Raw genomic sequence first — 25,209 nt, 5'->3', positions numbered from 1 at the left:
TTATTTACAATAATAAAACATAAACAAGTACAATTACCACTCAGTGGTTTAAAAGGCACACCTAGGCACATAGGCGAAGTGCATTTTAGGCTATGCGCCTCGCCTAGGTCCTCGGCACAACATTTTCAAAAGGTGCACACCTAGGCACACCAGATGTGCACCTAATGCGCCTTGCGCCTCATCCCAGGTGTGCGCCTTCTTAAATTTTTACACTTTTTTGTTTTTTGTTTTTGTTTTTGAACCTAATGGCTGGGCCAGGGGCTCCTTTGAGGCAAGCCGAGAACCCCCTATTTACTAATGTTGTTCATTCATTCATCCTAATAAAATATCTTCTAAAGGTAATTAAAATTATAAAATTGTTATTTCTTGTGTGAGATTTAAGAATTTTAGACCATAACATAGACTTGTTTGGGCTTGCCTCGAGGGGTGTGGTACAAAGGAAGCTCATAAAATCAGGAATGCAATATGTTTTACATCACATTAGCTACTTGAAGCAATGCAAATGAGGAAAAAAAGTGATCGTTGGTTTTACATGCTTGAAAATGTTTTATATGTTTGATTTTTTTTAATTTTCATTTGAATATTCTTTACATGTTATGTTTATGTATTTTATTTTAGATAATAGGTTTTTTAAAACATTTATTTTAAAATTTAAGTTTGTATTTTTTATTAATATTATGTTTAATATTTTTTATTTCTTTTTGCATTTTTTGAAAAGTTTGGCTTTTTTTTTTTAATTTTTTGACATTTTTTCAAATATGTTGGCATTTTTTTTGTATTTTTGCGCCTTGCTTCAAAAAGGTGTGCGGGCACAAATTGCCCCTTGTGCTCTTTTTGCACCTTGAGCTTTTAAAACATTGTTACCACTCTACCCTTGTTCAAGTTGAGTAATGAAACTGCCTTGTTTATACATAATGCTTCTAACAAATGGAATCTGGATGGGGGCCTGGCTTGGCCCAAAAGGCTGCAAAATGATGAAAAATTTGAGCAGTATATGGGAAAAGCCAGCTTAAAGTGTAAAATTTTTCCTTGCACATCTTATAAATTTCATTTCTATTGAGGCTAGAGGAATTTGGTTACTTTCTAATGAGAAATGACCAAATTGGAAGCACAAACAGGTATTGAGGCTTCAAAAATGAAGTGAATATTGTATGGCCCATGTTCTTCCCTATGTGGATAGGTGGGTGACACTGATGGGTTGAGGTGGAGAAAGAGGATGTATAGGGAGAGAGAAACGAATTTGACAGAGTAATCAATATGTAAGGAATGGTATAGTCAAGGAAAGATTATTTATCAGTAGAGAAATTAAATCATGCAAGAGACTGAAGCTTGGGAGCTTAACCATCAGATGAAAATCAAATCTGTAGCAAGAAGTAGAAGAATAACCAAAAGAAAAGAAGAAAAGGTGAAAAAGATTTTTTTTTTATAAGTAAAAAGAAAAAAGAAACTGAATACAACCTCAAGTGAGGTGTTAAGATAACACCCCCAAACCCAAACTACTACTGCCAAACATCAAGAACGACAAAAGACAAAGTAGGCAAGAGAACAACATCACTCTTACAACAACTGCAACAACAACGCGATGCAGATACTATGTTAAGGACCCGCGAATAGGATCTCGTCATAGGTCGGTTAACGGGGAAAACTTCTTGTTTTCCCTTGTTTCTCCCTTTTCTCGAGGAACCTATCTTTAGTGCCTTTATGGTGATTTGTTAAAGAGATCACCAACTCTCTTCTGCTCTTTCTTGACTGAAATTATTGATAATTTTATTGAATATCATCTACTCCTTTAAATAAGAAATTACAAGAAGATAAGAGTCCTTTAGGAACACTTCCTAACAACATTTATCTTTAAATAATAATGCTACTGCCTAATTAATAGGAACACTAAATTTAGCTAAGAGATAAGATAGGAACATTGAATCTAGCTAAGAGATAAGATAGGAACACTGAATCTAGCTAAGAGATAAAATAGGAACACTGAATTTAACGCCCATTACTGCTGTTGTCTGCGGCTGTATTCCTTTCCAACAAAAGCATCCACAATATTACTCCCCTCCCAGACTAAGAGCTTGTCCTCAAGCTCGAATTCAGGATAGGTGTCTTGAAATACAGTCAAAGGAATCCAGGTAGCTTCAGCCAATGGTAAGCTGGCCCATTCCACCAGAACCTCAACAACACCTCGATTAATTCTGGAACGAACAATAGACTGAGGTTGGGGAATGATTTTGCCCTCTTGGATCGGGTTCCAATGAAGAGGGTTCATCCTCATCTTCCTCTTGTTCCACCAGGAGGCAGAAAAGTCTCTTGCACTTGTGCCCTGCTGAGTAAAGTTCGTCACAATTAAAACACTGTCCCCTTGTCCTGCGTTCCGCCATTTCAGCCCTGGACAAGCGCTTAATAGGGGGTGCAACAATGCTGCTTCCCACGCTGGATGCCCAGGTGAAGATGGAGCCATTCCGAGTGGTTTCGGGGCTGCCCATGTTGTTTGAGGCCACCCTATACTGATACTTCCGCGGTTGAGTTGCAATTTGCGTTCAAAAGCGCGTCTGTGGTTTCTGTTCTTGGCTGGCAGCTGAAGATGGAGCCATTCCGAGTGGTTTCGGGGCTGCCCATGTTGTTTGAGGCCGCCTTATACTGATACTTCCGCGGTTGAGTTGCAATTTGCGTTCAAAAGCGCGAGCCAAATTCATAGCAGTAACCAGATTGGGGGGATTTTGCATTTCCACATCCACCCTCAAAGTTTCCGCTAACCCTGTGGTGAACATGTCAACCTGTTGGTCTGGTCGTGCCGAAGATGCTCTTGCAAGGAGGGTCTGAAACTGACGCTGATACTCAGCCACAGTTCCAGTCTGTTTGAGGTTGATTAGTTCGCCTAATGGATTGCTTGTTAATGGGGGCCCAAATCTGAGTAGGCAGTAGGATTTGAATTGGGTCCAACTGAGCCTAGGTTCCTCCTGCTCCAATTTATAAAACCAGAGTTGCGCCTCCTGTATCATGTGGAATATGGCTAAGCCTACCTTGTCCCTGTCCTCAGTTCGTTGGTTGCGGAAGAACTGCTCCACATCTGTACAACCATCCCAAAGGATCTCTAGTTCCATTATAGTAAGGAAATTCCGGCCCCTTCTGAACTGCTCCACATCTGGGTAACGACCTGCTGCTCGCCGGACGATTCTGCCATGTCTGGTCGGCGGCCGTCTGTGGTTGCAGCCCCTTCTGAACTCTTTTCCTTGCTGGAAAAATATAACTCCATCAAGCGCCTCAATTCTCGAACCTCGTCCTTGATCTCGCACACCTCCTTGCTGTTTTCCACGAATTTGTGCTCTAGATCATGAACCCTAGTCTTCAATTGCTCAAAGTCACCCATGACACCTTGCTCTGATACCAAATTGTTAAGGGCTCGCGAATAAGATCTCGTCACAGGTCGGTTAACGGGGAAAACTTCTTGTTTTCCCTTGTTTCTCCCTTTTCTCGAGGAACCTATCTTTAGCGCCTTTATGGTGATTTGTTAAAGAGATCACCAACTCTCTTCAGCTCTTTCTTGACTGAAATTATCGATAATTTTATTGAATATCATCTGCTCCTTTAAATAGGAAATTACAAGAAGATAAGAGTCCTTCTTTAGGAACACTTCCTAACAACATTTATCTTTAAATAATAATGCTACTGCCTAATTAATAGGAACACTGAATTTAGCTAAGAGATAAGATAGGAACACTGAATTTAACGCCCATTACTGCTGCTGTCTGTGGCTGTATTCCTTTCCAACAAAAGCATCCACAATATGCTAGGCACAAGTCAATCTTCCACATCACCGAACTCTTCTGGGCCTCCCTCCTCATTCCATGTTTCTGCCCCAAACTCTTTAGAGACCTTTCTCAAGCTTTCTTCTTTCTTCTTCCTTTTTAGAGACCTTTCTCAAGCTTTCTTCTGGGCCTACCTCTTTTGAATCAGACTCATCCCTAACAGCTTTCTCGGACCAGTTAGGCTTAATTGGCTTCTCCTAATTAGAAACATCCTAAAGAGGCTTTTTTCTAACACCCTTGGATGAGAATGAAGATTCTGGGCAGGTTTCTCAAGACTCAAAGATAGGTTCAACACAAGCGAGAAGAAGAATGGAAGAAAAGGGAGGAGAAGAGTTGTATGATGAGTCATCTTTCCTTCCCCTAATTACTTTTAATTAATTCTAATAAGATGTGTAATTGCAAAGGTGCCCTTAACAGGGCAGCCAGCTCATTAGCATCTTAAATAAACATTAACAAGCCCTTATAAATGGGACCCATTAACACAAAAAATGATAAAACATGATTAGGGCCCATCCGGTAGGGCTGCAAACAGATAGGATTGGATTCGGTAAAGGGTATATCTGATCCAATCCATTAAGAAATCTGACTGGATTTTCAAGGGCATGATTTGAATATTTTATTGGATATCTGATCCGGATCCAATTCAATTAGATATATAATAAAAAAACTTGATGATATAATATAAACAATATATTATATTATTTATATAATATTATAATATATAATATATAACATATGATTATGTAAATAATATATACAATATACATATATAATATATAATATTTCATAACTAACGGATTGAATCAGATCGTGGTGGATCGGACTTGGGTATAACTGAATTCGATCCGTTAACTAAACGGATCGACTTTTCTGATACGATCCGGTTTGTTAGGATCAAGGGAGGTATCCAAATCTGGCTCTTACTGGGTTGAATTCGGATTCGAATGGGATCTGATCCGACTTAGCCTTACCATCCGGCCCAATATCTCTATACCATCCTTGTAGTATCCACAATGCAAAGCTCAAGAAGGTTGTAATCCCTACCATCAACTGATGAAATTGGTTTCCTGCAGAATTTGCAAGGGCAATGACATCTGAAAGAAACTATGCTATTAGCAGTCTACTATTCGTCAATCTAGCAGCCTAGGTTGCTTTTAGTTGACCACTGGGAGAATCTATTGTCTACTGACTCTACCCATGAACATATTTGACCCTTGGATTTGGATGGTTAGATGTTAAAATTCTTATATCCTATAAATGGGGGAGAGGGAAATAATTGGGCTTTGGACCATACTGGTGAGCAGGATAATAGTTACCAACTTGCCATGACAGGTGGTAGTGGAAAAGGGTTTGCCTACATCTGGTCTTATGAGTCTATAGTCCCTTGCCTTGCTGCAGATGCGCACTGTAAGCGATAACAAGAAACTTGATGGGGCTTCATTCAATGGGTGCAAGTAGTTGACATTATTAGGAGTTTCAGGGCTTTTTCTATTGGAATATTACAAGTTTACAATTTAAATATGACACAACTTGCAAACTAAAATGACTTTTCATACATTATTCCCCATGCAGGTGAAATAAATTATATCTTTACAATCTGGGATAGTGGCTGATTAGTTGCTAGTGTATGGAAGAGATGATACCCATTATTTTATTTATAATGTTAATAATAAAAATCTAGATTTCTATCAACCACATAAATCCATTGGTTATGTTGCCTAAAACACATAAATTTATCTATTTGGATTAAACCTTTTACTTGTGCACATTCTAAAATCTAAATCACCTGAATAGCCATGTTTTTCTTTTCCCAGGGCCATGAAGGTAGGTTCTCTATTTATGTCCATGCATCTAGGGAAAAACCAGTGCATGTGAGTCGTTATTTTGTGGATCGGGACATTCGCAGTGAGAAGGTACAGTGAAACTCCTTCCAAAAATTTGTTTTCAAATATGAATGCTGCTTTCGTCCTATAGTAAACATCTTTTCAAATATGAATGCATCTTTTGTGTATTTAATATTTCCTATTCTTAGATATAATAACTGCTAAAAACATTAGTTCAGACTTCAGAGGTGGATTAGGTGCATAGTTTTATTTCCTTGTGTGAAAGGCTGATATTTTTTCTTTGATCAGTAGAGAGGCTGATATTTGAGGGGGTATTCCCCAATATGAATTGGTTTCTTTGTTTTGATTTGAAGAAAGCTGGTCCCTGCAGGTGGTTTGAAAAAGAAAAAACTATCTTTAAAGAAATGCACATAAAACACTATATTAGACTATTGGGTGTATGTTGTTTTCCTTTTTTTGACAAAAACTAAAACCAGAAACATGTTATTGAATCTCTGTCTCCAGAAGCATGATTTTCTCTAGTTCACCTTTCATATATTACTTCTTTTTATATTTTTGATCTAAATCCATTTAGATCTGGGTTATTATGTTGTTAGAATCATTACTGATTAAAAAAAGAAAAATAAAAAGATCCACAGAAGCTTAAAGCAGAACTTAGGATTTTCAGGAGATTTCATTGTGTGTGCAACACATCGAAATGTAGCTCATGTCAGCCTTCTAGAAATGAAAACATGTTTCTGTTTTTGGAAGCATTTTTTTGTTGGTTTGAGAAATAGGGGTATTTTTCTGAATCAAACTATAAATGTTTTTCACTTGGTTTGAGAAAACACACATCCCAAAAAGTGTTTTAGTTTTTGTTTTTTCTTTTCTTTTTTTTTTGCTTATGTGAAATTTAAGAAACTGTTTGTGTTGGAAAACACCTGCTCAATTGTCTTTTACCCTGAAGAAATAGAAAAAAAAGTCTTTTACCCAGTTTCTATTTCATAACACAGAACACTTATGCCCTTCTGGAACTCTAGAAAATTAGTAAACATATGTCAGAAGCATTTTTTTAATTAATAACTGCAATTTCATTAAAATATTAATAGAGAATTACGAGGTGTACAGAAAGCAAATGGAGATAAAACAGCTTATCTCCAATCCAAAAGTAAAAGTATCACAACCAAGCCTAAAACATTTGAGTCCAATCTATTTAGTGTTTTGGTGAAAGCTTATTAATTTCTCAAGGACTTCTTGATGTTCTTGTTCTGAGATCCTATTAATTTTACTCAGTTTCAGTTTTGCTTCAGCATTGACATTATTAAATAATAAATGTGTTTATCTGTGTTTCCATATTTGTCCAACAAATGAATGACCAGCAATTTCTTTTGTTATTTTAGTATTATTACCTAATCGATCTGAAAAGCAATTGTTTTATGTCTGGTGTGCATCGCCTATCCTTAACGGGTTTTCTTAGTTAGAAGTGAACTAGGGAATAAAGATGTTATGTACATGGTTGAAGTTGTGGTTTTATCTGGTGGGGATCTTGAGCTTCTTCCTAGATAGGTAACTGTAGTTAGAGAATAAAGCCCTATTTAGGGACTTTACCTAACAGCTTAAGCTTTGAGGTTGAATGGTTCCTTGAGATGGTATTAGAGCCTGTTTGACCAAGTGATTTAGTGTTCAATCCTTGTTTCCCCCCTTATAATTAATTAAATTTCAGCACAAGGTATGGGTGGCCCTGTGCTTGTCCGCACTCCAAGCCTGATGGAATTTCACATGAGGGGTGAGTTAGAGAATAAAAACCTATTCAGAGACCTCACCTAACAACTTAAGCTTTTAGATTGAATGGTTCCTTGAGATGGTACCAGAGCTTGTTTGGCCAAATGATCTAGTGTTCGATCCTCGTTGCCCCCTTATAATTAATTAAATTTCAGCACAAGGTACAGGTGGCCCTGTGCTTGTTCATGTTTCAATCTTGATGGGTTTTCGCACGAGGGTATGAGTTGGAGAATAAAAACCTACTCCGGGACCCCACTGAACAACTTAAGCTTTTAGGTTGAATGGTTCTTTGAGAGGGATTCTGCACCCATACCTTGTGCTGAAATTTAGTTAATTATATAAGGTGTGTGACAAGCATCAAACACTAGACCACTTGGCCAAATAGGCTCTAATACCATTTCAAGGAACCATTCAACCTAAAAGATTAAGCTGTTAGGTGAGGTACCTGAATAGGGTTTTATTTTATTTTATTTCTGTAGAGAACACTGATGTCAGCCCCATGGCTGTGGTCCCCACTGTGTTCGTATGACAGCACATGTAATCTTTGTTAGTTATGTCAGTGTTAGTTGGTTGTTATTTTAGATAGCTTGTTATTTCAGTTTATTATTGTTTTATTTGCCATGTAAGCATTAAGGGCAATTCTGCCCTTTCCTACAATTAGTGAACATAACATATAAATATTGAGAGAGTGGCGGCGGCAGATTAATTCGATTTGTCCCTCCTTTTCAAAACCCTTGTGTACTTTTGCTTTCTTCTTCTTCTCCCTCTTTCCTTCTACTTTTCTCAATCCGAAATCCTTTGGAATCCAAGACTGACTGTAGTCTTGATCAACTACTTGGTATCAGAGCCTATCTAGGGTTTCTCATGTGTGTCTAGTCCAGCCGACCACATGAGAACTGTCTAGGGCTTGAAGCTTACAAAGGACTGTTCGTTGGCTAATTCTTGGAGGTTACCAGAAAGGTTTAGCAGTTGTTCGAAGGCTTGTAGAGGCTTGGAGAGTGTTTTGGTAATCAGGAAGAATCAGAGAAGGTTAGGGTTCAGGCCACGATTGAAGGTAGCGATCAGAGTTTTCTGGGTAAGTTTTTATTTTTCCCTTGAGATTGTTGTCAGTCAAGATAGGTTGGACCTATCTGGGAGGAGTGGCCGAACTCTCCTTTATTTTCTCAAAGTCGATCAGTTTTTTTTAGGGTTTGTCATTAACCCTACGGCCAGACTTGACTGTGAATCCTTTGGAAGATGCGGCTGAGCACTGTCTATGTTCTCACAAAGGTTTTCCTAACCTTACGATTAAAACCCTAATTTTGCTTCAGCATTACAGGTTGTTTTCTAAGTGGTTCTAGACCTTTTTCGGCTTCTAAGCCTGTTTTGGGGGTGAGAACTGTTATCGGACTGATTATATTTTGACTGTCGATTGGTTTCAGATCAGATCTGTACTGATTTCATACAGATTTCTGACTGTGATCAGTTATTTAAGTGCTGTTTTCTATTGCAGTAGCCCTAATAGTTCTTAATTACTGATTCTTAACCAAGAATGGAGTTCAAAAATCAGGGGGAAGGTGTCTTTGGGAACAACAATTCTGGTAATATGTCTGAGACTGCATTTCAGATTACAACTGTGTGATTTGACGGATCCAATTACTTGGAATGGGCCCAATCGGCCATGATGGCTATTGGGGGAATAACTTAGCTACCTATTGGGGGATGTGCAAGAACCTTCCAAGGTGGACCCAATGTATACCAAGTGGGTTCAGGAGAACTACTTGGTTATGACATGGTTGTGCAACTCTATGCAGCCACATATCAGCCAAAATTACTTGTGGGCAAAGACAGCCAAGGAGATATGGGATGTCATAAAAGAGACCTACTCCCAACCTCTTAATGTTGCTAGAGCCTATGAACTGAAGTGTGAGGTAAATAACCTCAAACAAGGAGAGAAACCAGTCTCTGTTTATTTCTCTACCTTGAAATCTCTGTGGCATGAAATTGACCATCTGGAGACTCTTGAGTGGGAAAGTCCAAAAGATGTACAGACCCATAGAAAGCAAGTCGAGACCAATAGGGTGTTTAAATTTCTGGCTGGCCTGAATTCTGATTATGACATTGTGAGACAGCAGATACTGACAAGAGACGGTGTGACCCTATCTCAAGCCTACTCCCTGGTGCATAGTGAAGAGACTAGAAGAAAGGTTATGATGCAACACCAGCCCTTCCCCCCAGCCCTAGCAGCAGTTAAACCTAAGTCTGGGGGTGATACAGAAAGGGACATGAAGAAGGAAGATAAGCGGGATCTAGTATGTGAACATTGTAAGAAACCCAAGCATACGAAAGATACATGTTGGAAGCTGCACCCTCATTTAGTCCCAGCAAAACTAAGGAATAAAAGGGGTAATGCTCATATGGCTGTGAATACCGATTCTGCATCCTCATTGGGCACAAAAGGCACGCCCCTAGACACCTTAGCTGCTGTTCGGGCTGCCCTAATACAGTTGGAAAAGGAGGTTGGGAATTCAGCTCAGTCATCTCAGTCACCATCAGCCCCTGCCACATCAGCATTTGCTCATTCAGGTATTCGGGCCTCAGCTTACCATGCTTCAGCTCCAGGTAACACTGAACATTGTTGGGTAATAGACTCAGGTGCATCTAACCATATGACTAGCTTAACATCACTGTTCACTACTTATCACTTATCTTCTGGTAAAGATAAAGTATCCATTACTGATGGCTCCCTTGTTCCCATTTTTGGCAAGGGTGACATCAAGTTATCTGATACTATCTCCTTATCCTCAATCTTGAATGTTCCTAAACTTGATACTAATTTGCTTTCAGTCAGTAGTATTACAAAACATCAGAACTGTTCAGTAACCTTTTTCCCCTTCCGATGTGTTTTTCAGGACTTGGAGATGAGGAAGGTGATTGGGACTGGCCGTGAGACGAATGAGATCTATCTGCTTGGAGAGAGTTCTCATTGGAAAGAGCCTGTGGATAAGAAGTCTTTTGTCTATTAGTCTGTGAGTCCAGTTATGTTCTGGCATAATCGGTTAGGTCATTTATCTTTTCGGTCTTTGAAGAGTTTGTTGCCTACTTTGTTTGAGTCTGTTGAGATGTCAAATTTGAGAAGTGAGAGTTGTGAGCTTGCCAAACATTGTAGAACATCTTATTCCTTGAGTAATAAAAGTAGTAATTCTTTTGATATTGTGCACATCGATGTTTGGGGCCCATATCACATCCCTTCTATGGGGGGGGGTACAGATATTTTCTATTGTTTATTGATGACTATACCCGTTTTTCTTGGGTCTACCTTATGCGTTCTCGAGATGAGGTTCCCGCTCTGACCCAAAACTTTCATCAGATGATTTTAGCCTAGTTTGGGATCAAAATCAAAATCCTCATATCTGATAATGCAAAAGAATACTTTGCCAAGCCACTGGCCTCTTATCTACTTGATCATGGGGTTATTCACCAAAGCACTTGTCCTCATACACCACAGCAGAATAGGGTAGCCGAGAGGAAGAATAGGCACATTTTGGAGGTGGCTAGAAGCATTATGTTTACCTCCAATGTGTCTATCCGTTTCTGGGGTGATGCTATCCTCACGGTAGTGTATCTCATTAATCGGGTTCCCTCACGGGTTCTTGATATGAAACCTCCGTTTACCCTTCTATACCCAGACGAGGAGTTGTTTATTGTTCCTTTTAAAACTTTTGGTTGCACCTGCTTTGTTCAGATTCTTGGATCTCATCATTCCAAATTTGACCCTAAGGCCTCCAAATGCAGTTTTCTCGGTTATGCACAAACTCAAAAGGGTTATTGCTGCTATTATCCTGTTTCGGGGAGTCGATTTGTTTCGATGGATGTCACCTTCTTTGAGGAGGTACCCTATTATCCTAGGGCTTCTCATCAGGGGGAGAGTAATGAGAATTTGGGTCTTTTTCCTCAGGGGGAGCGCAGTGAGAGTGGGGTTAACTCATTTGAGGTTCTTTACCCATTCCATTGAGTGATGAGGGCTGTAATGGTGAGGGTTGTTAGAGGGATCAAGAGTTGAAAGTCTATCATAGGCGATGGAGGCAGGTTGATTTCAGTCATCAGCAGTCTAGGCCAGCCCCGGTTCCTTCTGCGGATCCAAATCCAGGTACTACAGTCCCCTTATCAGGTCCAGGACCCACTGAGATACCTTCCACTGTTGCTACTTCCCTTCCTTCGGATGACCTTGACCTCCCTATTGCGGTCCGTAAAGGGAAACGGCGTTGCACCACATCCACAACTCACTGCATTTCCCAGTTTCGATCCTATGATCGTCTGTCTCCTTCTTACAGGTCCTTTCTTACTTCCATTGCTGATATTCCTTTCCCCAGAACAGTGCAAGAAGCTTTGTCAGTTCTTGAGTGGAAAGATGCAATGAAAGTTGAAATGGATGCCCTTTTGAAAAATAATACTTGGGAGCTAGTTGACCTACCCAAAGGAAAAAAACCGGTTGGATGTAGATGGGTATTTATTGTGAAACATAATGTTGATGGCACCATTGAAAGGTACAAAGCCTGGTTGGTTGCAAAAGGATTTACTCAGACTTATGGTATAGACTACTTGGAGACTTTTGCCCCAGTAGCCAAAATGACCACTATTCGAGTTCTATTAGCCCTTGCAGCAAGTTACTCTTGGCCCTTGTTCTAGATGGACGTTAAAAATGCCTTTTTGAATGGAGACTTACAGGAAGAAGTCTACATGCAGTTGCCCCCTGGATTTTATGATGCAGAGACATGTAAGAAGGTTTGCCGACTGAATAAGGCATTGTATGGACTAAAGCAGTCCCCTAGAGCTTGGTTTGATAGATTCAGACTAGCCCTTGGAAAATTCGGCTATGTACAGGCCTAGTCAGATCATACATTGTTCGTTTAAAGAGTGAACTCTTCCTTGACCTTGCTTGCTGTATATGTGGATGATATTGTAGTGACAGGGAATAATAATAGTGAGATTGAGTCCCTCAAACAGCTCCTTCATCAAGAGTTTGAGGTGAAAGATCTTGGTGCATTGCGATATTTTTTGGGTATTGAGGTTGCTAGATCTAAACAGGGGATCTTTATTTGTCAAAGGAAGTATGTTCTAGATCTGGTGGCGGAAACTGGAAAGTTAGGTGTCAAGCCTGCAGATATACCCATTGAACAGAATCACAAGATCAATGCAGAGGGTGGAGAGCCTCTTAAAGACAAAGCTATGTTCCAACGGTTGGTTGGAAAGCTCCTATATCTCTGTTTCACACGGCCAGACATCAGTTATGCAGTCAGTGTTGTCAGCCAGTACATGCATTCCCCTAGAACTACTCATCTTCTTGCAGTTGAGAGAATATTAGCATACTTGAAGAGATGTCCAGGTAGAGGTATACCGTTCAAGAATAATAATCACATGAAGGTGGAGGTCTATATAGATGCTGATTGGGTTGGGAGTGCTGATGACAGGAGGTTTACCTCTGGATATTGTGCCCTTGTAAGAGGTAACCTTGTCTCTTGGAGGAGTAAGAAACAAAGTGTTGTTTCTCGCTTTAGTGTCGAAGCTGAATACAGATCAATGGCTAATGGAGTGGCTGAAATCCTATGGCTGAAATCACTACTTGAAGAGTTGGGTATTGATTATGAGAAGCCCTTGATGCTGTATTGCGATAATCAGGCGGCTATTAATATAGCTCACAATCCGGTGCAGCATGACAGAACTAAACATATCGAAGTTGATCGACATTTTGTCAAAGAAAGGGTCTCATCACAAGAAGTGTCTCCCGTATATCACCTCCAACATGCAGCTCGCAGATCTTCTCACCAAGGCTGTTCCAAGGAAGAAGTTAGAGGCAGACCTATGCAAGTTGGGAATGACAAATATCTATTCCCAACTTGAGGGGGAGTGTAGAGAACACTGATGTGGGCCCCATGGCTGTGGTCCCCACTGTGTTCGTATGACAGCACATGTAATCTTTGTTAGTTATGTCAGTGTTAGTTGGTAGTTATTTTAGACAGCTTGTTATTTCAGTTTATTATTGTTTTATTTGCCATGTAAGCATTAAGGGCAATTCTGCCCTTTCCTACAATGCGGCGGCAGATTGATTCGATTTGTCCCTCCTTTTCAAAACCCTTGTGTACTTCTGCTTTCTTCTTCTTCTTCTCCTTCTTTCCTTCTACTTTTCTCAATCCGAAATCCTTTGGAATCTAAGACTGACTGTAGTCTTGATCGACTACTATTTCATTAAAAATTAAAGATTTAAACTTAATACAGCTGTTGGCAGATCCCAATACCCACCAGTAACACCGATTACAAGTATGCCCAGAAAATACTTTGCCTATTTAATCCCTGTTTAGCTAATGCATCTGCTATCCCATTTGCAGTTCTTCTCACCCAGCTGAAGCTTGTATTTAATTTCTTTGCAATCACATTAATCTCCCTAAATGAGTAAACGTATGCCTGGATTTCCAAGGTCCTTTGAGGTGCTTTTCCCAATGAATTACTAGTTGTAAATCACCTTCAACTTCCAAATCTCTAAGGACATGCTGTTGTGCTAACCTCTATCCTTGTAGAAGTGCCATGGTTTCTGCTTTAATTGAATCTCCTAAACCTGCTGGACTTGAATACTTCACAACCACCAAAGTCCAAACCTTGATGGTCTCTAATCACTCCCCAATACCAGCTCTTCCCAGGTTACTCATAGAGCTACTGTTGAAGTTTAGTTTTAGTTTACTTTCAGCCTGTGGCTTCCAGTCCTGTCTTACCTCTTCAGAGTGGCTTCTAGTTTGTGCAACTTCAGGCCAGGATTTGATAATATCATTGACTGAAAAGATTCTGAGAGTCTCCAAGGTTTTTACCCAACGTGCAGCTCTAATTAGGATAGCTTCTAGCAATTCCTCCTCTGATCTGCCCTTTTCATTGAAGATTCTATTATTTCTTTCTTCCCATATTGTCCACATCACGGCAGCTCTTACCGTCCACCACATGATCTTCCCTCTCTTTTCCTTGAGCCTTGGGAAATTGGGGTTGAATAAACTTACCACTTATTGTGGGGGGAACCATCGGCAACCAAATAGAGAGCAAAAATATTCCCAAATACAGAACACAAGAGGAAAGGAGAATGGAGATTAATAAATGAGTAATGGATTCTCCACAAGCCTTATAAAGGACACACATATGAGGAGAATGGCAAGAATTGGGCCTCATTTTCTGTGGCATGTCACAGGTGTTAACCTTGCCAATGAATACTTCCCAGAACAGAGCTTGAATTTTAGGTGGAATGGGTTTATTACCAGATTTCTTTCACTGGGAAGGCCATCCCCCCAGAGGTGGAGTTAACTAAGAGGTTAAAGAAGGAAGCACAAGAGAACAAGCCATTAAGGGAGGGGGTCTATTCCCTAACATCAGGTGAATTTTGGTCCAAGAACACAGTATCCAAAGAAGAAAGCGAAGAGATAGGTGACTCACGTTCAATGCCCTTAAGCCTTTCCTGAACCCAAAATTCCCAGTTAATCACATTTTGGGAGGTTGCACCAAATTTGGGAACAGGTTTGAATGGTCTGAAAGGGTGTAAAGTATTGGAAATTGTTGGCAAAGGAGCATATCACCAGCCCAGAGGTCCTCCCAAGAAAGAATTTTATTCCCACAACCCACATCAAACCGAATGGAACTAAGAAAAGAAGGTTCATCGGGCTTGAAGTGTGGACAAACACAGGCTCTCCCATACCTTGTGCTGAAATTAAATTAATTATTATGGGAGTGATGAGGATTGAACACTAGAGCACTTGGTCAAACAAGCTCTGATACTATCTCGAGGAACTGTTCAACCTACAAGATTAAGCTGTTAGGTGAGGTCCCTGAATAGAGTTTTATTTATTTATTTATTTATTTTGAAATGTAAGGTAGTTGAATAAAATCTAAGATAGTTGAATTGCAAGATGACATCAATGTGCAGGGGCTTCCCAGAGCCTGAGGTGGTGGGCACAAAGCATGAGTGCCTAACCATACAAATATTTTTATTCCACCTGGTGGCTGTTATTGTGTCATTCTTTAGCAAACAGAGAAGTTCACAGTGGCTACTCAGTGGGGGGATGAAGAACTAAAGAAGAAAGGTATATGGATCCTTGGGTGACTCTGGGGGGATGAACTAAAGAAGAAAGATATCTGGATCCTTGGGTTCCACCTCTCTTTCACGATCTTCTTTAGTAAGGCACTTTCCTGGGGATGCTTTGTGCCTTCACAATTTCATGCAAAAATCAAGAGCCTCACTGAAATCAGCTTGCCTGGTCTGCAATGAGTAAGCAGAATGCACCATCTTTAGACAGGCAACTAGGTGTATCCTTGGTGAGCCTTTGTACTGTCCTATAAAACCTAAGTACTCACTCCATGTTAAGGCAAATGGTGCAGCTGATGTTATGTCACCCTCTTTGATGGATAACCAAGCATGCTTCAATTTAAATGACACTTATCAAGAGGTTCATTTAAGCTGAGTTCTGTATATTCTTTTTTTTTTTGGATAATTGAAGCTTGTTCTGTATTTCTCAGTATGTTTTTCTTAACAGATCTACATCTAATTTCCAAGAAGGGTATTTGTAGTGTCATTTCCATTTTAATTACCTTTTGAATTAGGGAAATCCATTTAATCGTAGGTTCATGTCTTCTAAAGTTTTCTAGAAGGCATGAAATGCAAATCTTTCATACAAGTATCCACATGTGCATACAGAAAGGGTTCCAATCTTATGCCAGTTTTACTTATACTGTTTAAGTGTTATCAGTTGTGATTAATAATTTGGTGACGAAAAAGTGAACATTGCCATTTCTGGATGGGTAAATCACATTACCAGTGAGTGAATTGATAAGAAAGGAGATAAGCATCATCTTGACTACCTTCTTTTAGTCCTCAGTTTCTGTAGGTAGTAGAAATGATATTTTATGCACCATGGTTTCTTCTGCAATTTGTTGGGATGTGCAGAAGGAATGCAATTGGAGAATTTGTGGGCCTTGAAAAGACCTTGAGGGTGTTTTTGTCCGGATTTTGGTAGTTTTCTTTATTTTTTTCAATAGTTTGGGCTCTTCTTCTCAATGAGTGCAAGGAATTGAAATGTGGAGATTTTTTTTTAGGTGTTTGCATGTGTTGGGTGTAGAGAGGGGTATATAGTGGAGCTTCTTTTGGCTTTAGGCAATTTTTACATCTCCACACACATAACTATACTTGACTAAACTTTTGATTACTGATCATGAGTAAAAAGCTCTAAAATAGATGGTGAATGCTTTTCATATAAGAAGCTATATTCATCTCTTTGGTTCTTGTTATTGCTTTGGTATTGGAAATGAAGCATATTATTTATGGATCATATGAGAGGTTAGAAGCATACTTTTAAGACTAGGGACTTGTTGGTGATATGAGCAAAACATATGCAGGTGGTCTGGGGCAAAATCTCTATGGTTGATGCTGAGCGGAGACTTTTGGCAAATGCACTCAGAGATCCTGATAACCAACATTTTGTCTTGCTTTCGGACAGGTGCTTGGGTTGTAGAATTGCTTTTTGTATCTTTATGTTCTCTGAATTGTGCCTGAAGCTTCTATCATCACTTTCTGAGTACTTGTTCTCTTGGGTTGCAGTTGTGTACCATTGCATACTTTTGATTATGTTTATAACTATCTGCTGGATACAAATATCAGTTTTATAGATTGGTAAGACTTCTGCACTTACTTGGTGGTATACATGTTTAGTTTTATTTCATGATTAACTCTTCTGATTATTGCTGGTCAGTTAAAATTTGTTTTGACAAGATAAAAGTATTAAACTATCCTTGATTGGACATTGGATATACCATTGTGTTGCTGTGATTGTCTTCATATGTGATTTATGTAGAGGAAATACTTAACCTTGAAAAAATGATGAATAACCATTTAGAACTGAAAGTAAAGTTCTGTTTCTCTTCCTCTTATTAAGGAATCAATTCTTTTTGTTAATGAACTCTTAATTTTCTTTTCCAGTTTTGAGGATCCTGGTCCACATGGTTCTGGAAGATATTCAGAGCTTATGCTGCCTGAAGTTGAAAAGAAGGCTTTTAGAAAGGGTGCACAGGTATATGCCTTGCATGTATCCTTGTGTGCTTGTCATAGAGCTTAAGCCTTATTTTTGAAGATGATTCCTAACATTTTATATGCATATTTTTTCTGTAATGAATATCTAAGTATGCTATACATCACATAGGGATAATGGATTCCTTGTTGCTGCTCCAGAATGTATATGGGGTATGAAATAAATTGGACCCCCATGTCAGAGTTGACATCAGATTAATTGATTGTGAGCCGTTAATCATATTCAGATTAGATTATGATATAAAGGATTAACTATTTACCTTGTTCTATGCACCAAAATAGGGTAGTTTTGTTTGGGGATCAGCAGTTCCTAGAATTGACTAACCACAGTCAATTCATTGACACCAGTTATGCACGATAACAAGGATTGGAAATGGTCATTGACACAATTAAAATTAAAGTTGTACATTGGGTGAAGACCTTGGAGGATTTCCAAATTTTCTCAATAAATGAAATTTTGAGAACATGGAAGGAAGTGGCACTATTGTCTCAACTCAAGTCAAGGAAAGAGTAACTATGGATTGGACGTCCCCAGTAACCAACTTTGTTAAACTCAACTTTGATGGAAGCTATCTTGGCAATCAAGCTGCAGCTAGATTGGGTGGAGTCTTCCTAGACACAGAAGGAAAGGTGTTAGCTTTGTTTTCAGGACCCTTAGCAGATGGTAATGCATTGACAGCTTTGCTGCATGGACCATCCATGGTTTAAAATTTGCTAAGCAATTTGGTTTCCACAACTTGGAGGTAGAAGGGGACTCGCAGGTGGTCATTTCTTGGACAAAATGCAACTCTCAAGTCCCATGGATCTATAGACATACTTTTTGGGAAATAGAAAGCATAAAAAGGGAGCTGAATGTTGTCTTTAAATGGGTAAGGAGAACAGCAAATGGAATGGAAGATGGTCTGGCTTAACAGGGGACAGCTAGGCACCAAATCTTTTGGGCAACATTATAAATTATATGTCAGTCTGTGGGATGGGGAAATCTCCACCGTTATTGTAATACATACTACAACGTGATTTTAATAAAATCTCCTTTTATTGATAAAAAAACAAGGATTAATAATGGTCATGAATTGGCTATGGTCAAGCAATTCTAAGAATTACTGATCATAAAACAAATTTAAATCAAGTTGAGGCTAGCTAACACAAACCTAGAAAAATGGGAAGATCTAGTGGGCTAATTGTTCTTTCTTCTTTTTTTTTTTCAAATAAAGAACATGAAATAGAAAAGTTGAGTCAAGTCAGTTTCAGGTTAGGACTTGGTCTTTAGATTTTCCCCAGCCTGAATTAAGATTGAATTGGGATTATCCAACCTGTAGTAAGGATCTGGTTGGTTCAAGGACTGGATTTGGGTTTGCCACCTTGATAAATTTCTCATGAGAATTGCATGGGTTGTCAGCCAACATCGTTCTCCTCCATGAGCTTGAAGGTGTCAAGAGGAGACTTTTGAAGCACCAGACAAAAGGTAATGAATTTGAAGTGCTGTAGAAAGTTTTTTTTTTTTAATTTATTTCTGGCAGAGATTGAAGATATGATTTCATTTTTTCAATGATATTCCTTCAATTTCACTAGAGGCCGATTATAGAAAAAAAATTGTAATGGTGTAATCAAGTGTCCATAGTTGCTTTTCCTGAGAATCTTTTCTTCTTGGTTAGAGAAGATGCTTGTGATTGTAGAAGTGATTTGTTGCAAGTTAGATGGTCCAGAAGTGATTCAACAATGGATATGACCCTTGCTTGAGTGAAATGGAAAAAGAAAATTCAATGTAGCAGATGGGTTTTTAGCTAAACAAGAGGTAAACAGGGACAACTTGTATTGAGCTCAGTTGTAAATGATTTTTGTATTCTGATCTTTGAGTGAGAGGTAGCATTTTGTCCCTCTCTGTGGGATGCCTGTATTGTTTACTATTTTTGATCTTTAGGCTCAGTTTGGAAGGAGTACAAATATAAATATGTACAGTGCAAATATATACAAAATAATACAAAATACAAGGTTTTGCACTGTACATATTTGCATTTGTACTCCTTCCAAACTGAGCCTTAATATACAATCATTTTACTTGTAAAAAAAATATATTACATAATTTTAAAGGCTTTGTTCAGATGAGTTAAATATTCTGATCAAAATCAACATTATGGCTAAAAGGACAACAGTTTCATGGCAAACTTGCATGTTTCATCCTGTGTTTCTAACTTTTTGACCATTAACAGGTCAACAGGCTTTGTTAGATAAAACAATATAGGTAAAACTGTGTGCAATATATACCATTGAAGGAATAAGAAACTGAACCATCATCAATGAAAAAGGATGAACCATCTGGCATAGCCACCCTCAGTTTCTCACATAAACAAACTACCCAAGAAGGGTAAGCCACCAGTACAACTCGGCCCAATTTACTTCTGCCCTTGCCAATGAATCCACTAGGTCTTTTGCAGGTCTTCTAATTCATTTGAATGAGGTGTTCATCCTATTTGTTGGAGATCTAACCTCCAATCCTCCATAGTTGAGTTATGAGGTACCCAAGGGCCTTTTCCAGTACCACTATTCAGCACCCAGCCTGTTTTTAAATTGGTAACTTACTAGATTTTATTTTAAAACTAAAGTAATTGTGTAGAACTCCTTCAAGGGAGAGCATCTTAGTCACATGGTGCAGCCAACCAAAATCACATACAAATGCCCTACAAACCTACAGGAGGGGGGGGGGGGGAGACCCTAATGCAAAAGTCAACAATCCTGAATCATTACATCTCTGGCTTGAGATTTTGTAACTTGATAATTGATCTTTGAAACCATCTGAACAATCTGCTCATTTTACTGTTTTAAGATCACTTTATAGGTAGCAAAATATCCTCATCCTTAACTGCTCATTTTGTACTCATGCAATCACCACTTAAACAGTTTCTTTCCACTCCAGATTAGAGAGGTCTAACGAGAAATTCAATTGCATCTGCCCAATCAAGGTTGATTAATTATAATCATACAAGTATAGAATAAATCCTGTAAAATGGTGCTTTTTTTCGGAGAACAGTATTAACTATTAAGTAGTTCCTACACACCATGACAGATCTTCTGTTAAAGCATGTCTCGAAATATTTTCTCATCAAGTGATGTTCAGGCATGCATGTGCCACATATAAGTAGTAATAATCATTGTCATGAAATATGAATGAATTGTTGCTTATTTAGCCTTGGATTATGGACTTCTATGCCATACGTGCATGTTCTTAGCATATCAGCTTAAAAAGTTAAGTTTCTTTCCCAGTTCCTCATGATAGAGATGTTGGATATTTTCATTTCCAGTACTTGTTTTCTTTGTATTGTTTTCATGTAATTGGTAGATAACAACTTCAAAATCATTTTTCTCTTGTTCATGTTGATAGTGATTTTTCATTTTCCTTTTTTATGTTTATTTTTTCTTGTATTCTGTGCTTTGAATTTGTCTACTATTTGAATAATACATCTTGTCCAGGATATAATCAGTGTAAGGTGTTCAAGCATTTAACCACCATAAGGCCTTTGAGCCAAAAACCATCATTGGAGGAAATATATAACACTTATTTTAAATGCATCTCTTTATTCTTTTTTTTTTCCTTTTGGGGATAAAAACCTTAGACAAATACTGTAGGTTCTAATTCATACATGTGTTGCAGTGGTTCTCGATGAAGCGGCAGCATGCTATTATAGTTATCGCAGATAATCTTTACTACACAAAATTCAAGCTGTATTGTAAGGTATCTTTGTACTCAAAGATGATTTTCTTAGTGATGTTTTCCAACTTTTTGGTTTGATGATCTCAAGTATCCTGGGACCTTTCCTGTGATCTGTATATAACCATTACTTTTACTTCAATTAATGTATATATTTTTTCTGGTTTTACATTTTCGGGTGTATTTGTGGTTCTAGAAATTTAGCTTGCTATTTCCCATTGGTTCCATGCTTGAAGTAGTATATTAATTTGTGAAAAATGATCAAACTAGATATACAACAGTTATTATGATGCAAGTGTTCCAGGAAATTCTTTCCACAAGCCAACTTTCAAATTATGGAATTGATTTTAAAGAACTTACATGCAATAGTGCTATCAAATAGTAGTAAATCCATTTGGGTCTGGCCTCTGGCTGCAGGTGTAAAGTTACAAGTGAAACTGTCGCATTTTTTTTTCTTTTTCTGTCAAAATGGGCTTAGAAAGAAATTAATGGAAGTTTTCTATACTGTACACCTAGTTCTATTAACAAATGTACTGAAGTTAAATATGATTTGACAGCCAGGTATGGAAGGTCGCAATTGCTATGCAGATGAGCATTACCTGCCAACCTTGTTCCATGTCAGTGCAAGTATCTCTTCTTACTGGTCTGTTCACTCTGCTTATTGTTTCTTATTCACTAAAAATGAAACATGTACATTTTCAGATGGTTGATCCTGCAGGAATTGCAAATTGGTCAGTGACACACGTTGATTGGTCTGAAGGAAAGTGGCATCCAAAGTCTTATAGGGCTAAGGATGTTTCCTACCAGCTCCTGAAGAATATCACAGTATGATTCTGATCAACTTTATATTTTCATTATACTTAAAATTTAGTCTATGGTTGATTTGTATAGTTCTTTGATGTAATTGTTATTTGCAGTCTATCGATCAGAGTCTGCACGTTACAAGTGATGAAAGGGTATTCATTTTATTTCTAGACTCTTAATATCGGATTCGGTTTGTCTTGTATGATTTTCCTTTACCCTGGTTGGTAACATTCTAAAATCAGTCCTCGGTTCCCATGTGCTTCTACAGAAGGAGGTGCAGATAAGGCCTTGTTTATGGAATGGCATGCAGCGGCCATGTTATTTATTTGCTAGAAAATTCTACCCAGAAACTGTGGATAACTTGTTGCAAATATTCTCCAATTACACGATGAAATGAGCAACATCTTGATGATTACTATTCTTTGGTGGGATCAACAGCTTTCGACCCCATGGAATCAGCTTGGGTTCGCCGTATGTATTAAAATGTTGTAAAATGCCACCTTGTAGATGGCTCGGATCCCCTCGACCCTCCACCCCCATCTGGATTCTTACCACAGAAGGGCGATTGGCAGAGCAACTAGGTTAATTGACTCCAAGGCTTGAGGTGGCTGCCAAGTTGTCTCCTAGTGCTGTTTCCTCTTGGGGTAATCAATTTGCTATTTTTCTGTTGTCTGCCTCTTTTCTTTCCTTTTTTCCCCCTTAATTTTGAGTATTTTTCATTCCTTCTAAACCAGAAAATTTTGGGTATTTGTTCAAATGAACTTTTAAGTTGATTTTTGTAAAAGCTGAAAATGTGATATAGCAATTACAACTACTTTTCTCTTTTCCAGTTTTTGAGATTTCCTTTTGACCCTAAATCGCAAAATGCCAATCTAAGAAGCCCAGCCAGCTAAATTTTCTAATAGGCAACTCTACAATCTATGAGTCAAGAGTCCTATCCGGGTTGTACTTGCAGTCAGTATTCGCTCTTTCGTGTAAAGCAGTTGTGGCCTTGTAGGTGGAAGAGATATTCGATCTCTGTCCCTTTTATGGCATGATTCAATTGTCCCTTTTGAAATTCTATTTCATTTGCGTTGATACAAATGGATGGCATCATGGCAGTGCAAATCAGAAGTGTAAATTTTGGTTCACTTTTGCTTTGGGTTTTGCATAACTTTGATTTTGATTTTACTTGGTTTATACTGCAACTACTAAACAGTTAAATTTAAATGAAAATGAATAAGAATTTGCACTCAACACATTTGCACTCCCATGCTTCTACACAAGTGCAAACTAAATTGCATTGCAAATAAATTAGGCCTAAAGCTCAGTTTGGAAGGAGTACAAATGCAAATATGTACTGTGCAAATACATACAAAATAATGCAAAATATAAGGTTTTGTGCTCTAAATATTTGCATTTTTACTCCTTCCAAATTGAGCCTAAAGGGATGAACCAATCAAGTTAAAAACGTCACATTGTTGAAACCTCTTCCGAAGTTAGGCATTTGCAATCACCACCCCTGAACTTTTTGATACAGTTGCAAGTAGACCTCTATTAAAATCCTCTAATAAGAGGCATGAAAGTTCAATGCAATTACTATTGAGGTTGATTTCTATGGCTTAGTTTGGAAAGAGTACAAACATAAACATGTACAATACAAATACATGCAAAATAATACAGAATACATAATTTTGCACTCTACATATTTGTATTTGTACTCCTTCCAAACTGAGCCTATAGAAAAAAATAATACAAACTTTATGAAGAATAAAAAAGAAAAAAGAGTTTAAAGTTTTACCTTTGAGCAATTGATATGAAAAGCAAATTTAGAAAATAAATTAATTTCAGAAAAGAGAATGTAAAGGCTTGAGGCAGTGATTTTTATGAAAAAAAAAATTGAAAAGTAAACATTTTGGTCAAAAGTAACTACATGCTATTTTGGACATTTTCGGAAGGGATTTACCTGACACTGTTTTAGAAGATTCAGAAGGGATTAGGGATTTACCTGGAACTGTCAAAAAGTTCATGGGACATGATTGCAATTATCAAACTTCAGAGGAATTTTTAACAACCGTCAAAAACTTCAAAGGGGTTTCGGCAATTTACCTAAATGTTAAAGATGTCTGGTGACATGTTTTATAAACATTAGTTCACATTGTTTTTGCTTAACAATTTATTTCATGCACCCGGAGTGGAGATATATGAATGTGACTCTTGGAATCCTAATGAGAGTTAAAGATGTCTGGTGACATGTTTTATAATCACATCACTCAAACAATCAACTCAACCAAGTTTCTTATCAGTGTCATCTGCCCTTGAAATAATCTTTTATTTTCTTGATTTCTAGGGGTGAGTGTTCTGTAAGGAACCATGGCTGAGGTAGGAAGAAGATCTACATGAGAGAAATTGACCATAACAATTCTATCAAAGCATTACGATCCTGTTATGGCAGAAGGTACTGGTGCAGCTTAGATGGATAAGGATATTAAATCCTTATGAGCCTCACAACAGGAGCTCTAAGCATCTTCCATACAACATGGAACTATACATGCTTGAAAAGATATTGCGCCAACTTGAATTTTACGGCAAATTCCAAGTTTCCAATGATCTACAGCTCAACCAGGAAGAGTGTTGGACGTGAAGCTTCTACTATTGGAACCATTCAAGACTTTGGGCAGAATGGGGGTATCCCTACTAGAACTATGAAGTTGGATTTTCCTTGGTTCTATGGCAAGAGTCCTACAGGGTGGTGGTTCAAAGCTAGACACTATTTTCCACTATCATGACGTTCCTCAGGATGGGCCAATATTGCTTTTTTTTTTAATAGAACCAGAAAACTAGATTGTGCTACACAGGCCGTAGGTATCACGTCCCCACAAATCACTCAAACAAAGAAATTCTAAATCCCAACAAAGGAGCTTACAAAGACTGAGGGAAACAAAACCACCATCATAGAAATGGGCCTCATTTGCTAGCCAGTCAGCCGCTTGATTAGCTTTCTGAAACACATGCCTGTAACGAATTCCTCTATCGAGCTTCTATTTCATCTGCAAGCAATCCATCACTATATTCCTTAGATTTTAGGGAGGGGTAACCTGACTGTTGAGAGACATGAATGATGAGCTTTAAGTCCCCTTCTATTATGATCGACAATCTGTAAAGTTTGACGCCAAAGTTGTGAGCTTCCCATGCTGCCCATGCTTCAGCTGCGTTTAT

The 25,209-nt window shown here is 38.4% G+C and overlaps 1 protein-coding gene across 2 annotated transcripts in view; it reads left to right on the top strand.

Moving 5' to 3' along the window:
* LOC104611714 (glycosyltransferase BC10-like) overlaps positions 1–22,840 on the top strand; it is a 44,034-nt gene extending 21,194 nt beyond the window's left edge. For both annotated transcript variants that reach the window (XM_010278896.3, XM_010278895.3), the window contains exons 3-11: positions 5,621–5,719; positions 16,814–16,914; positions 17,016–17,087; positions 17,394–17,484; positions 21,151–21,231; positions 21,765–21,824; positions 21,910–22,032; positions 22,125–22,163; positions 22,280–22,840. In XM_010278896.3, coding sequence (XP_010277198.1) covers positions 5,621–5,719; positions 16,814–16,914; positions 17,016–17,087; positions 17,394–17,484; positions 21,151–21,231; positions 21,765–21,824; positions 21,910–22,032; positions 22,125–22,163; positions 22,280–22,408 — 795 coding nt within the window. In that variant the 3' untranslated portion in view covers positions 22,409–22,840. The remainder of the gene's footprint in view (positions 1–5,620; positions 5,720–16,813; positions 16,915–17,015; positions 17,088–17,393; positions 17,485–21,150; positions 21,232–21,764; positions 21,825–21,909; positions 22,033–22,124; positions 22,164–22,279) is intronic.
* The last annotated feature ends 2,369 nt before the right edge of the window (positions 22,841–25,209 follow it).

This window comes from Nelumbo nucifera, chromosome 8, assembly GCF_055504915.1.
Source record: "Nelumbo nucifera cultivar China Antique chromosome 8, China Antique-T2T, whole genome shotgun sequence".
Taxonomy (NCBI): domain Eukaryota; kingdom Viridiplantae; phylum Streptophyta; class Magnoliopsida; order Proteales; family Nelumbonaceae; genus Nelumbo; species Nelumbo nucifera.
The sequence above is the reverse complement of the archived record's forward strand: the minus strand, read 5'-3'. Positions and strand labels throughout refer to the sequence as shown.